This window comes from Pteropus medius, unplaced genomic scaffold (genome assembly GCF_902729225.1).
Source record: "Pteropus medius unplaced genomic scaffold, Ma_sr-lr_union100, whole genome shotgun sequence".
Classification (NCBI taxonomy): Eukaryota; Metazoa; Chordata; class Mammalia; order Chiroptera; family Pteropodidae; genus Pteropus; species Pteropus medius.
Window position 1 is genome coordinate 48,989,151 of NW_024344378.1, and position 15,670 is coordinate 49,004,820.

The following is a 15,670-nucleotide window of genomic DNA, read 5'->3' on the forward strand; positions in this document are numbered from 1 at the left end:
ATATATGTAAGTAAGGCTACATCAGGAATTCAGTTATTTTTTTTTTACTAGGAAGAATTTTATATCTTCAACTTCATTTTCTAGGTTACTTGATTAATTTTGCAGGAGTCTTAGACTACTTTTAAACCATCTTAGAATAAAGCTCTAACTGTACTTTTCAAAATGTATTAAATCTTTCTCTATCATGAATATTTTCATCTGAGATGTGATACTATCAATTTGAATATGAATTCTATTAGGAGAAATATGGTTAATGTTTAGCAGGTGAATAATTACAAATTCCTAAATCAAATCTTTAAGTTGCTTAATCATTTAGAACTTAATTTGCTTCATTTACACTCTTATCAACTTTCAAGCATTTAACAGCTTGATTTTAAGTACAAAGAGATAGCTTAAAGCATATTTTATCTTACTGCAGCAACTTATTTATAAGATATGCCTTGGAAAGATCAAGTAAATCCAAGAAAGTTTTCTGAATCAACATTTTTAGTCAACCAAGTATTGTTTGGGAAATTCTCATTTTTTTCTGACTTTTTTTAGATTTCTGTGTTTGATTCTTTAAAATAGCCCAACAAATTTTACATATGCAAGATGCGTGTATATATGTATATGTGTTTATGCATACATATCTACATACATGTTCATTCATTCATGATTCTGTATGGGGATTGAACTGTAGGGACATTTTTTTTTTTCTAGACTGAGAGAAGTAGAGGGAGGAAAGTTTCCACTTCCATCTTATTTTATTCAGCCTTAAATAGAAAGAGGGCTTTATGAGGTCATAAAAGGAAAAGTTAATTCCATTTGTTATTGTGGTTGGTCACATTAGCAAAAATATTAAGACCCAAGGTATAAGAGTTCAAATCAGATGATCTGATATGGAGACCAGTTTGCCAGTGAGACTTTTAAAATGGGAGGGCAATCTATATCAGTGTCCCTTAAACAAGGCCATACTTCTGAATCATCCAAGGTGTTTTGATTCATTTAGTGGTAAATGCAACAAAATAGTCAATAGGTGATTCCGAAGCTCAATTAAGTACTGGACTACATAGTATTTAAAATCCCTGTTGGCACTAATATTCCGAGAGCCTCTGCTCCCAAGCTGTTACAGTTCTTCCTTTACCATCTCATACTATTTTATGTATTTTTATCTTATTTACTTCTCTCACTACTTCGGGTATTTCACCATCCAGAGAATAGCTTTCAGTAGACAAGGACTGTATCTTGCCCTTTGAAGCCTCATTAATACCTTAAGTAGTGCTGGTCATGGAATAGGGCTTTGGTAACTTTGCTGGAGCCTGCTTGAAATTACCTTTCCTCTCAGGAGCTCAGTACTTACAGAGAGATGCAGGGCCCTTTGGGCACCTCAGACGCCCACTGCCTATTTGGAATCAGACCTGTTTGGATGTCAACAAATGCAGTTAACAAGCAAGAGACTATCCTTCAGACTCAATCCAAATGCTGGTTGTTTGGGCATGATTCTTCAGGGAGGGCTTGATTCTAGAGGAGTGTTCCGTCTCATGAGCTGACCTGGGCACCCTCCAAGCCTGTGCTCCTCACTCCAGATCTATTTCCCTGGAAGGTATTGAAGGATGAGGTGGGAAAGACTGTTTGTTAGTTGCACATATGGCAAAGTTGCCATAAGGAGCTGGATTCTGGAGGCTGCACACAACCTAAATCACATCTAGTCAAAATTGTCATAGAAAATCCAGCAGTCACCCACCATGGTGGCAAGATGCTCACACTCGGAGAGAAATAGGAACTAAGCACAGTGGTGAGAACAGTTAACGTGTGCCCATCCAGTTACACATTCGCTATATAGCATCTGATCATTGAGTGAAATAGTAGGTTATTCTCTAGTAATTCTAAATTTTTTGTTCGTTTTACTTTTTATTTCTGTTTAGACAAGCAATCTCATACTTGCATTTGGATGAGATAAATGTGTATATGATTCAATTCTATTTCATGGTTTGTTCATCGTGGAGTTTGTGCTTCATTTGAATCTGAGAAATTTTAGGATTTCACAAGACTTTTGAACCTAGAGGTCCCATGGCATTCGGGTTTCTACAAAGCAATGTGGCCACTTTTTTTTTTTTTTTTTCCTTTTGGTAAACTATTTTCCTGTCTCTTCATCCACAAAGCATGAGATCTGCCTGCCTTATAGCTGTTACCCAGAGCATAATACTAGGGCCTCTATGTAAATTTATGTGACATTCTCACTAGAAAATTGCTTAAAAAATGAATGATATTTCTACGGTTTACTGTTTTTCACTTTAAGTACGTTTTCTGACAATATGTCTTCTATTAATCATTTAAGCAATAGTAGGAGCCTTAAAGAAGTGTATTCAGAAGCAAGAACCCATGGTTCATTTAGTGCTGTCTAAAAAAATTTCTTATTGATTGGCATCCTCTGTGGTTATGTGATGTAATATTTATAATATGTCACCCAGCCATACATCAAAACAAGTATGTCTGTTGTTTCGTTTCCATGGGAGATGCTGATTTCAGAGAGGTCTGCCCAGTTTTACGTCACATTGTGGCCAACCACTGGACCAGAAATGGGAAGTGACTAGATTTATGGAGTTATTGGAAATGGCTTCACAGATGCCTTGGTGTCTGCAGATTCCTTCCTCCCCTCCGCCACCCCCTCAACACATCACCACTTTTCCTTCCTCACTTACCCCCCATGCACCTGGATTTTCTTGGCACACATCCCCACAGTTAAACAGGCTCATTAAATCTGTATGTGAACACGAACATACTACCAAGCTGTTGAGCAGTGCTTTGGTCCTGCTGGGGCAGGAGCAAAACCAAACCTGGAAGTTCTCTTTGCCATTCGTCATAGATCATGGCTGAGAAATGTCCATTGCCATGTTATTATAGGAGCTTAAACCTGCCCATGCTTTGCTGTGTATATACACTGTGCTGCTACTTTGGAATGAATGTTGAATGGAGGTGAATGTGCTAACCAGCAGCCTATGGGATTTGAGCAGGAAGGGAGTGGATGAGGCAGAGCTTTGCCTGGGAGACCACCAGCATTCTAAGCAACCACCTGTGGACTTCAACACTGGCCAAAAAATGAATCAAGGTTGGGAAACTTGGGTGCCCAGAATGGCCTATTTCTTGTCTTCCTTTGCAATTATTTTCTTTCTTCTTACTGCAGGAAAAAAAGTGAAGGTCAACAGTACACAAGTGCTGGACCTCAGTTGTCAAATAAAGAGATGGTCTCATGGTCTCTTAGCTCAATTTTGTCACTAAACCCTTGTCATTCATTCTTTACTGCCACTGCAATCTTTGCTTGGCCTCTCCTTCCTTCGTATTCTCCAATAGGCCCCTCTGTATGCCTCACAACTTTAAATTATTTAAAACGTGACACCATTTCTTTGTTCCCTCTAAGGGAGCAAGCAGCCCTGGGGCCTGCCCAGTGTCTGTAGCACTCAGCCAAAGGGAAAGAGGGAGGGACCCTCCACCGTCTGTTGGCCATCCTGGGCTACCACCATTTCCCAGCCCAATAGGAGCTGTAAAACTTGTGGCTTACATAACCCAGCTAGCATTCTCCAGCTAATCTACAGTCTGGGCTTTGAAGATCACAAGAAAGCAAAGGTCACGACCCAGAGATCAAAGTGACAGAAGCCCACAGAGTAATTGCTGGTTACCCTCTGTAGAGGGCCTTGGTCTGTCCTGTGGGTGTATTGTTTGCAGGGAGACATCAAACATACTGCCGGTCAACTGTGAGGAAAATCAGCTGGCCTTTGCCAGTTGTCAGGCATTCATTAATGCTGTAGGTGAGCTCACCTCGGCTCATTAGAGTGAAATCATTGTCATCTCTCTGAGCATCTGGAGTTATTCCACTCACAGTGTTTGTTCATTACTGTTTGGTCTTTATTGACTTTTTTTTTTTTTCCTCACAGTCTTCTTTTACCTGGAGGTGTGAGGGGGTGGTTTTATAAGGAAATTGGAGTAATAAGAAAGGAAGATATGTATGTATTTTTTATAAATTAACTTGGAGACACATAGACTTCAAGCAAACTAAAGCTTAAAAAAAGAGGCGTAGGCATCATTTAGCCCAATCCCTTAATTGCACAGATGGAGAAACCGAGGCTTGGGAGGGTGATAGAAACTAAACCAAGATTGCACAGCAAGATGAGCACAGAGTCTGGGCTCTTTCCTCTGCCCTGTTAGCCTTCAAGTCTTTTGTTATGAAGACCTTCCCTCTTTTTAAATTTTCTTCCCCATGCTTTAAAGCTTTATCTCTTAAATAAACTGCATATAAGCCATTGCTAACTTTTAAAAATTAGTCAGATATATTTAACTGTTGATCAGTGCTTTTAATGAGCATAAGGTAACCCGTGTTACCAAACAGGGTTGATGTCATCCAGTCAAAAGCAAAGAAGCTCGATATTTTGTTGGCGTGTTCATTCTATTGTGTTAATCTTTGTGAAAGATTGAGAACAGTTCATGGGTCACCCGTTGATTTCTTCAGGGGCCCCCAGTAGAGTATCAGTAGCTTGCACCATCTCTCCCCACCTCCCATGTATGGGAGCAAGTGGGCAGCAAGAACTAATACAAAGAAGCATAGAATGCCATAAATGGAAGGAAGTAAAAAAAACTCCAGTGACCCCACCTCCAGTTCCCCCAGAATCTAGAAACTTGGTATTTCTTGAGTAGAGTCTCCTCAGAGAAAGAAACATGGCAGCCAACCCCAGAAGCAGACAGTGGAGGTCCATCTTGGTGTTTCTGTGTCATGCAGTGTTACAGGCAAGCAGCCAGTACCCCGCAGGTAGCAGTTGTGGGCAGGAGGGAAGAGCATTCTCCTCCTCCTTTGAAGTCTAGGTGAAAAAATGCCGCAGCTTCAGGATTTGGGCAGAGAAAATTGATTTTGGATCAAAACAAACAAACGAAAAGCCTTTCTGCTTTGACTATTCTCCCCCTACCAGTTTTAGATGTCTTCTTAGATGAGTTCTTTAAGAAAAGGGAGCGTTCTATATGAAGAGAGAACCTGAAAAGCTCTGTGTGTGGGTCTCACCTTTAGAGAATCTGCTTGCAGACAGAGACAAATAGGTCTTTAAACATCTTCCCAGGGTCCCTGATCTCCTCTTCATAACCTCACCATCCATGTCACAGCTGAGAGTGCCCCTGCCTTCTCCCCGTTAGCCTTGGGACTTTTTGCCCAGCCACCTTGGGAAGGTCAGGAAAATTGGAGTTGCCCTCTGGAGCTAGGGATGGGAGACTTAGAACTTAGATGGATCTCTTTTCATTAAGCAGTGTCCTGGCTTAACAAGCAGTTTTATAAATCTGAAGCTGTCTCCAGGTGTCGCAGGATTTATAGACGGGGGTTTCTGCCATAAAGTGGTTTATGATGGCTGCCTTCTGTGTTATTAGTAGCTGTCTCTTCCTTCAGCCATTGCTGTTTGATAATAGCCTTAAAACACCCAGAATTACTTACCTGCAAGCCCCTTTCCCGATAGCCCCTGTTGACAGTCTGAATAAGTTTACTGCCCTTTTGTTGTACTTTACCTTCAAAACAAACTGATCGAACCATCAATAGCTCGTAGAAGCTGACAGAGGCATGTCATGTGGACTAGCCCTTGTGATTGCAGGTTATCTGGGGGAGTTAACCTTCCCGCATTGTTAACTGAAATGTTTTATGTACTATGCAACTTTAGGATACGGCTGTGATAACCTCAGTAACTAAGTAATACATCACGGTAAAGAGATTTTGGTGCAACAAATAACCTTGGATTAAATTTACAAGGGTTGAATTGATATTATAAAAGCCTTCATTCTGTGGCTTCGGGAATCCTCTCTTGTATTTTTATGGCAAGCTTGTATTATACACAGGATTGAAGCTGCAGCTTTTGACACCCTGACATGACCTAGAACAAAGGAAATAGATCTTCTGAGACCGGGATGGGACAGGCAGGCAGAAAGCCCACGGTCTTATCACTTGGCAGTAATGTTTAGAGCCAGTTCCAAACCACCAAGGGGCAGGAAGATCTGGTATGTGTGGCTGCGGTCTGGGCACTGTGTACAAGGTAGGGCAGACCATTAGCAGAATTGAGGAGAATCTTTGCTGCCTTACCAACCTTATCATTCCCAAACTGCTATTTCTTGTGGTGTTATTTTCACTTGGACAGTAGTTCTCAGAAGGACCAGCAGCATCAGCCTCACTTAGGAACTTATTAGAAACGTAAATTACAGTTCCCACTCTAGATCAGAAACTCTCGTGGTGGGGCCCTGCCACCTGTGTTTCAACAAGCCCTCCAGGGGATCTCGATACCCACTCAAGTTTGAGAATCACTGTACTAGTTAGTATATAAGCTCTTGAGAGCAGGGTCCTTGTCTGTTCTGTGCATCACCTTAATCTCAGCACCTGGCACAGTTCCTAGCAGGTGGTAGCTGCTCAATAATTATTTGTTGGGTGAGTGAATATATTAGTGAAAGAAGACATCTCTAAGCGAGGGACTTCTGACCCTGGGCTGAGTCTCAGGCCCAACTACTTGGGACAAGCTTTCCTAGTGTCCCTCAAATCTCTCTAAGCAGCAACTACCTGGAAACCCCAGGCTGGCTGTCAGGATGGGAGTCAAGTCACCCCTAGTTTCAGGGTGACTGGCAGCTTATTTCATGGGCTGTTTCTTTGATTGTATAAGAAGAGTGCTCTGAAAAACAGCAGCTCTTTGTCATCTAAAATTTTTAACTAGCTTAAAAGCCAGCACCTCTCTCTCTCTCTCCTTTGATTTCAGGGCTGTGATCCAAAGTGGGGCAAAATGACAACGTGCTGTCTGTTGTCATCGTGGTTCCTGCCAGCCCCGTGAAGACATCTTTCATTTCATTATTAAACATTGGCTGATTTTCTAATACTGATGTTTTCTTCACCTGAATATTCATCTTTTCCCACCCTACACTTAGTGGGTGTCTTTACTCCTTTGAGCGTCACTCCTGACATATTGTTTCCGTCTGTACTTGTCTTTATTTGAAAGAATCTGTTGTCATCAAGACTTTGCTGCTACAAGCGGAAGATGGAAGTTTTCTCTGACATTGACTGAGGCTAGTGGGAGTTCTATTGGAGGACAGAAAGGTCATTTGAGCCCCTTGTGGAATTTTTCTGATTTGTGGTAGGGTTAGGGAGCATTTGGAGGGGAAAGGAGAGGCTCTGGGAGAAATAGGAAATAATGTAATAAGGCCGGGGAAGAAGCGAGAAGTAGAGAGTCATTATTTCCAGGACTTTAGGTGTTGGGGATCACAGTTCTGGGGAGGAAAAATATACCTCCAAAGAATTTTAGAGTATTTTGACTTTAAAAATGAATAATATAAAGTTCATAACTAGATGCCTCCAAGTTGTCATCTCTGGTGTTCGGATGATCAGCTAAATCTTTAACCTGGACAAGCATGTGGAGGTCAGTTGGTGATGTGAGACGATCTTATGAATGTGAGAGCTGGCCCTGGAACCCAAGGATCCACTGAAAAGACAGGCATACTGCTTATCCCAAGTAACATTATCATTGAGGAAAAGTTAAGTGCTTGGGTTCGCTTTAGGATTTGGTTCCTTAAAGCCTGCTTGAGATTTCCGGTTCCTCCTCATTGTCATTCAGCCATTAGTTTTTAGCCATTCGGTGAGTAATATTAGGTCTCTTTCTCTGCGCTCCCAAAACTTCTGTATAACCTCGATCTTAGCACATAGCTATGCTGATTTCTAACTTCTCTGTGCAAGTCTGTCATCTCCATTACACTAAAAACCCCTTTAAATATATATAGAGCCCATGTTGTAATCACCTCTGTATACCTAGGGCCTGGCACATAGTAGGTGCTCAAGAAATGTTCATGCTACAGAAATGAACTGGTATTTTACTGAGTGAATTCTAATGCTACTTTCCAAGATAGCATGAGGGTGAACAGCAAAAAAATTGTTCCGGCCTTCAAGAAGCTTATAGTTTAGGTGAAGGCATCAATCTAACTAAATTCCTGAATATCAGACAAATTGCATGGATCTTTGAGGTGGTCACCCCAACATTCCTAAATGGTCTCTGCCTATTCTCTCCCAGATGCTTTGTTCTGCACAAGCTGCCCAATTTAAAGTTTTTGGATGCCCGGAAAGTAACCAGACAAGAACGAGAAGAAGCTTTGGTCAGAGGGGCGTTCATGAAGGTGATAAAGCCCAAGGTAAGCTGCCTATTCCGTGGTCTCGCCTTGTTGGTTACTCTCTGAACGTGGTGGATGTCCTCCTATGTCTTTAGAATTCAGGAGGGATCTCACACTAGGGCTTCATCCATGGACATACTATGAGCCAAATAAGAAGTAGGCCTGGGTATAAATTAGGTCTCCCTATAATCCAGTCAATGGGTTATAGGTAGCTCTTTTACCAATAAAACGGCACACCATGTACAACCCGATGATGATGTTCCTGGGGGTGGATTTCAGGCCTTTTCTTGAAGATGGTTCGTTTATAAGGTGGGGCCTCTGCAGGTCTGGAGATGAGAAAGAAGAAAGAGGAAAGTGTTGAGCATTTACTACTTCTCAGGTGAGTAGTGTTCCTCTAGTGCTTCAGAGGAGACCCTTCTTTCTTGGGCCCAAAGGGGAGCCAGGGGAGAGAGATATTCTTTGGTCAACAGCCCTCAGAGATATTGTCAGTGGGAAGGCAACTTTATCGGACAATGTGACCTGGGACAGGTGTGTGTTCTCTCCATGTAGCTCTGTAGCATTCATGGGAACGATGTTTACTGAACTTTCCTTTACCAGCCAAGTCTGTATTGAAGCTATAGAAGTGACCATGGTATCATCTTCATGACAGCATTGATGAGGTGGGCGAGATCTAGCTTTGGGTCTTGGATTCAGACACAAGGAAACTTTTAAGGACATGGACAACTATCTTATCAGGAGGAATTTGAGTCCTTCAGTGAAGCCAGAGGCTGGGGAATGAACTTGATGACCTTTGGTGACCCCTTGGAGGTCCATCACTGCTCTGAGATTCTGTGGAGCCACATAGTCATTTCCTGTGGGATCCCAGCTTGTGCATTGAAAACACTAGCCCGGAAATCCTAGAGGTCTAGTTTGTCCTTGCTTATTGGCTTAGAGTGCTCTGCACGTGCATTGGAAATGATTAAGAAGGAAAGAGAAAAAAAAACAAACAAACAGAACCAAAGCAGAAAAAGGAAACCTCTTCCATCAAGTTGCTCAGCTGGCAGCAGACCTCAGGCCACTTTATTTCCCTCAATCCATGAGGTACAACTTATTTTCCATTATGCTGAATACAATTGCTAACAGTTGTGGAAATATGTGATATGGAGGGTATAATGCTGGCAGATAAATGCATTGTTACCTGTTTCAGCACGTGGGAAATTAATCGAGTGATTCGTTTCATAGCTATTAAAGTGTTAACAGTTTTCTTTATTGAGGCAGATTTGACGTATTGCTCATGACTGCCTTTAGTTATTTCAGCTTTTGTAATTTTGTCCAAACGGAATAATTTCTCTCTCAGCCTTTTTTTTTTTTAAAGATGCCAGAGAAAGCCATATCACCAAACCAAACAAAGTACACCAAATGAACTGTTTATAATATCTTGGGTTTGTGCCCATCCTACATTTCTCATCTTCATGTATACAGGCATTTTACTAGATCAATATTTCAACTGCTGTCATTGTCTTTGACTTGGGCAGCTCTACATCGTCACAGGAGATCTGAAGGTGTACTAAATACTGTATTTGGGTGGGGTGCTCTATATGTGTCCACCACTGTTGTAAGGTTCTTTGTATATAGATTTGTGAGTCCTCACATGACCCTATAGTGTATAAGGAAAAGAGCATTGGCTTATTCTACAGATGAGGTAACTCAGGCCTAAAGATATTAATTGGGGTTGCCTAAGTCACCAGGCTAGTAATTGCTGGAGCTTTACCTGTTTTTCTGATCACAGAGCCCACATTCTTCCACTCTGATTTCTTAACCTTGGATCAGTGAGCTAAACATTTTCCCCATGCTTCTCTGTTCAAACAAAGCCCCATAAGAAGGCCTCAGTGAAGAAAACAAGTGAAAGCAGGACTGTTCTGTTGAAGTAGAGATGGTGAGGGCAGTGGAGGATGTTGGTAGTAGGGAAAACTGAAATCCTCACCTGTCTTTGAAAGCAAATGGGAATGACTCCTTAAAATCTGGTAATAGCTGGTTTTCTGAGTCATTAGCAACTTAAGCAGAAATGTTCTTCAAAGCTCCAAATTAAATTCTAATCAATTATAGAATTAGCTCATGTTTCTGTGATTGACTAACATCTTTACTAACTGTATAAAGCTTGAAAATATCCATTAATTATTTGAGAACAGGCAGAAGTACTCTGACAAAGTATGGGGACCTTCAGTTGTTATCTTTCTGTAGAATGACATGATTTCCAAACCAGGGACTTCAGAAAACACCTGGCCTGTGATCTCATTTTATGGATGAAAGAACTGGGAGAGAATGTAGTTTCCTTAGGCCCCCACAGTCCCATGGAGACAGACTCAGACCAGAACCCAGAGGCTTCCAGTTAAGTGTTCTATTTATGCCATGAGCCTTCAAGTGTACCAGAGAATTTCTCTGTGTTCCTAGTTTCATATCAAACTGTATGCTTCTCTTTGAATGGCAGGCAATTTCCTTTTGTCTGTTTTCAGAGATATGCACTGGTACTTTTCTTGCAGATAGAGGCCAAATGAGCTCCTTGCTGAATTAATAAATTGATGTTAAAAAGGCTGGTTCTCGCCTGCTCACAGTATATACAGACATATGTTTGTTCCTATGCAGGTGTGTATATATGCTTTCCATCTCTGTGTATATATACATATGTATGTTCTGGGAGGTATGTGTACGCCTGGATTCGGCTCCTAAGTGGAGAGCAATTTCCTCCCCATGAATTGCCGACGCTGTGCTGAGCAGACTGTGTGAAGACCTATTTTTCATAACAGCATCAGAATCTCAAGTTGGCTTCTGTCCTTTCTGAGGCAGCGGCCTGTTGTGCTTATTCAGCAGAAGGCTCTGATGGATGATCAAGGGGGCCATGATTTGGGGAGCTGTTTTCATTTTATTCTTGACATAAAGTATTTGGGAGAATGGAAAAATGCCTCTCCAATCACAGCCCTTGCCTTGGAGGTAGGGAACGGGCAGTGTGGGTGTTCTCAGCTGACGCAAATGCAAAATCATCCGGGAGCTAATAAACCCCCTGTGTCACAGAGGTTTGATTTGGTACCTAGCAGGCCTTGGCACTTGAGTGCAAGTTCTCTCTCGCTTTCTCTCATGATGACACAGTTCTCTTTCATTGCTGCCTTTTGGCTTTTGTTGTTTAAAAGCTGCCTTCTGTCTGAGCTCTGATTGTTCTACGGAAAGATGCTGTCATTCATTAGGGAGAGATAGCTAATGGTACAATGGCCTCTTCTAGACGTGTGTGTGTTTGGGTTTGTATGTTTTTAGTTAATGGACTTAGAACAGCTACGCTTTGCTCATTCCCCAGAATTTTAAAGAAAATATATGTCTTTGTCAAATATTAGATATCGAATTGTGCCATTGTTAATGCAGAGAGCACCAAGCTGGATGCAGAGAAGGCTGAGGCCCCCAAAGAAAAGCTTCTGTAATGACCACACCATGACCCCTCTTGCTGCACTGGGAAATATAGATCAAAGCTGCGCAGAGGCCTGTCCAGGAGGGCGTACGTGGCAGACACGCCAGCCCTGCACATCAGAGAGACAGTTCAAGAATCCGACAGTCAGAATTGCTTAATTATGTCCTGGCTTTGTAATTATTCATCCCTGTTCTGGCAAAGAGCACAGTTGTCATTTCTTTGACATATATTTAAAGCTAAGCTCTCTTGTTTACAGGCACATATACAAAGTTGGCTACCAACTATTTAATCTTCAGAACCTTACAGAAGCAATGGGGAGATTAACTACAGGGGCAGCTGGATTGAGAATCACCGCTTATATTAGAAAGCGTTTTAACATGTGTATTTTTGCTTGTAATCATGGCCATTCTCTTATAGGTAAGATATGGTAATAGGTATATTAGTATATTAGTAGATAGTTCCTTGAAAATATGTTATGCGTGTCTTTATGCAGGTATGCCTGGGTTTCCTATCATGTGCAGTTTGTGTAGTTTTTCATAGTTCGTATATTTGTGCGTGTGTGTGTATCTTTGAGTATTTGCACAGGGGTGTGTGTGCGTGTATGTGTGTGTTTGTATGTGTGTAAGCGAAGGGGAGGGAGCTAGGGAGATATGATGTGTTAAAGGAATAAACTTCTGAGTACCTGTACCTTCCATAAATCTTTTTTATTCTCATCCTTAAACTGAAAGTTGTAAGTTATTTGGGTCCAAGGATCACTTGCTTCTATGACTGCACTACACAGTCTTGTATTTGACATTTGGAGTTGGGCTCTAATTCCCCTGGGTAACTAGTTTCTTCCATTGTGTCCATGTTTTCAGATTTCCGCCGAAAAAGGCAACCTCGCGTAAAGACAGGGAATAGAAGCATTGGGAAGCCAACTGTTCATTAGGATCAAGCAGCTGCTTATCCACTGGGATGTCAGCTCCATGAGGGCAGGAACTTTGTTTTCTCACTCTCATGTCTCCAGCGCCTGGGTTATAGCAGAGCCTCGGCCATAAGAATGAACCATGAACAGAGTGTGTTGGAAGATCCATCCCGAAAGGTGGTCCATTTTTTAATTGCCTCAATGGGGTCCTCTGGAGGAGCAGGAAAAAAACCTTTGCCTTAAGAAAATGTGATAATTTGAGTCTATTGGCAGGAAAGAGAGATTCTGGATCGAATATTTATTTTTCCAAGGAGTTACCCAAGGATTACTTATGATGGCAACACCTACAGCTGTTGTGATGCCTGGGCCTCGGCTTCTGCGTCAGGTCGCATTGCTGGGGGAGGCAGAGGTGAGGTCTGTAGTCCCTGTCACTGCTCGCAGTGCTCTCTGAGATCTTCTTTCAGAATCCACCTGCTAATATTAGAGCTTTTAGGAAATAAAAAGTAGCTTCCCCCCCCACCCCCAGAAAACATGTCGGGGTACTCTACAAGTCTATGTGTAGTTAAAATGAAATTTTCCCTCTTTTAGCTGCTATTGTATTTTTTGTCTTACCAGTCTGGTGGCTTGTTTGGTCCATTGAGTTGTTTTTTATGCCTAGCCTAGTTCTTTATAAGTGTTCCCTTGTTCTAAAGTACATTACAAGTCTCTCATATCTTCTATTATCCTTATATAGCCCAAATGCAAACATGTGAAAGGTTATCAGAAAATACGGCTAGATCGATTGCAATTACTAACATGTACTCTATAGTCGATATTTTTAAGAATATATATTTTATATAAATCTAGGGTATGCCTATAAATAAATATTGTAAACCACATGTATATACAGTTAAATAGATGATAAGCCAATATATGTTGAACTCTCTCTACTGTGCCAGACATTCAGAAGAAAGGTAAAAAATGTCAGGTGATTTTCTGGATATTTCTAACTACCTAGATATGTTCGTGTTTTATAGCTCTCTTCTGTTTTTACACAGATGTTTTTTTTTGTCTAGAGACATATTCAGATATTATATTCAGTTACTTTGTAGCAAAATTTGAAGAAAGGAAAATTTTTAATTAATTTCTTTTTTGGAAGATGCTTAGGCGGCATGTTTAGAAACAACTCCAGAAGCCAAAAATTTGCAGTTTGTTTGTTTTCATTCTTCTTCCTGATTTCACAGTTTGCCACATTCATTTGAGGGGGAATTACTTAAGGGTTTTGTACTTCTCCATTTTTAGCACCATGGCATCTTGCGTATCGAGTAAATGCTTTTAGACTATTGCTCTTTGGAGGCAATTTCTGGGAGCTTTTCATTGCCTTGCTTTTGGCTAGCAACCCTCTGAAATCAGTGCTAGACTGTTGCAGAAAAGTTGTGTCAACAGCGCCCTGGCGAAGCCCTATAGATGGAGAATTGAAATCCATAGTAGAGAGAAGTGAAACAGAACTATAGGTGCTGGTTGTGGCCTGTGAGGGCCACTCCCAGAAGTCCCTGGGGCCTGGCCAGGTGCTGAGCATGTAGTAGGTCTCACTCTCCATTAAGCTTAAGGCCTGGTAAGATATCACGGTGTCTCTGCTGAGTTGGCTTTCACTGCACCCCAATGCCCCAACTCCATATTCTTCCTCGTTTTGGCCTCCAACGTGCTCACTTTTGTCCAAAGATATTTGCACAGACGAACCTAGAGGATCATGGAAGAAAGTGGCACCGTTAGGGAATTAGATAAGTCTTCTTAGATACTTTGTGCAGCATCCGGAACCTAAAAATTGGGAGAAATGAGGTAGATTCCATTATCTGAAATTGTTCGTTTCTCTCTGCCCTCTCTGCCCCCATGGTTCCCCTCCAAGGAAGGAGTACACTTCCTCAATTCATTGAGTTTGGCCTTGGCCATGTGACTCTTTGGCCAATGGGATGTGAGTGGAAGTGACAGCATGCCAGTTCTGGGCCAAGGCATTATGAAGTACCATGTGTTTCTACTCACTCCTTTTGCATGTCTGCCATTTGCTATGAAAACAACATGAGACATACACTGAGCAGACCTGAACCTGACCCGAAGTCTGAAGCTGAAGCGGAGCTATCCCAGCCAACCACAGATCTCTGCACAAGAAATAAATGCTTGTTGTAAGCCAATAGGATTTTGAGAAGTAGTGTTGCTACAGAAACCTGACTAATAGATAGGCCATCCATTCCCACATCTTTCCCTCTGGTCCTTCCTTGGCCACTTGAACCAGAGCTCTTAACTAGGACACGACTTGGGTTTTAGTGAAGTTAGTGGCAGTTTTTGGTGTCACAGCATTAACTTCTATAGGCTTTCTGGATGCTTAACTAATTAGGATCACAAGGCCAGCCTTAGGGTCGACTGGCTACCTAGTGATACAATATTAGATGCATTGAAACTTTCCTGATATGTGGGTTAAAATAACAACTACCATGTATTAACTGTCCACTGCGCACTAGATATTGTACCAGCAACTTAACAATATCATCTCTAAATTTCTCCTTGAGCTTAAATCTACCAATGAGGAAACTGATGGGCAGAGGACTTACATACATCACCTAAAATTATAGAGCAATGTGGAATCAGACTCTTCTTTAGGTCTGTGTAGGCCTCAAAGCTCATGATGTTTCCCCCCCGTATACCTTAAATTTCATTAACCGGGCATAGAGATGTGATAAGAGGCAGGAACAAAAGAGTAGGAAGAGCAGGACTTGGAAGGAAGTCAAATTAACTTTGTAATTTCCAATTTGACCTTGTCCTTGTGACCACTTCCCCCGACCCATTTTGATGAAATACATGAGTTAGGCAGAGAATTGTAAGAGCCAGGCTGTGGAGCCAGGTTTGTTAGGCCAAGTTTGTGCTTTTATCTTCAGGATGAGGAGGAAACTTGGCAGGGTTTGAAGTGGGAGGGAAGTATGGGCAGGTCCGTGTTTGGGTATCTAAGAGAGGGAGTGGAGTGCTCTGTGCACAGCAGGTTTTTGGGAAATCTGTGCAGAGGCAGCTGCTGGCCTGAGGCTGTCCTGCATTCAGAGCAACCAGACTAGTGTTAGTGCTCAGGTGGCCACAGAAGTCAAAGAGCTGGGGGTTGAGTGCCCTCTTTCAGGCATTACTGGGAGGGGTCTGTGTGGGAGTGAGCAGCTCAGATGCTGGCATAAGGA

At 41.9% G+C, this 15,670-nt stretch overlaps 1 protein-coding gene across 6 annotated transcripts in view; it reads left to right on the forward strand.

The window, feature by feature from the left end:
• Window positions 1–15,670, forward strand: part of LRMDA (leucine rich melanocyte differentiation associated) — a 993,794-nt gene that overhangs the window by 554,794 nt on the left and 423,330 nt on the right. For all 6 annotated transcript variants that reach the window (XM_039872178.1, XM_039872182.1, XM_039872179.1 and 3 more), the window contains one exon: window positions 8,043–8,160. In XM_039872178.1, coding sequence (XP_039728112.1) covers window positions 8,043–8,160 — 118 coding nt within the window. The remainder of the gene's footprint in view (window positions 1–8,042; window positions 8,161–15,670) is intronic.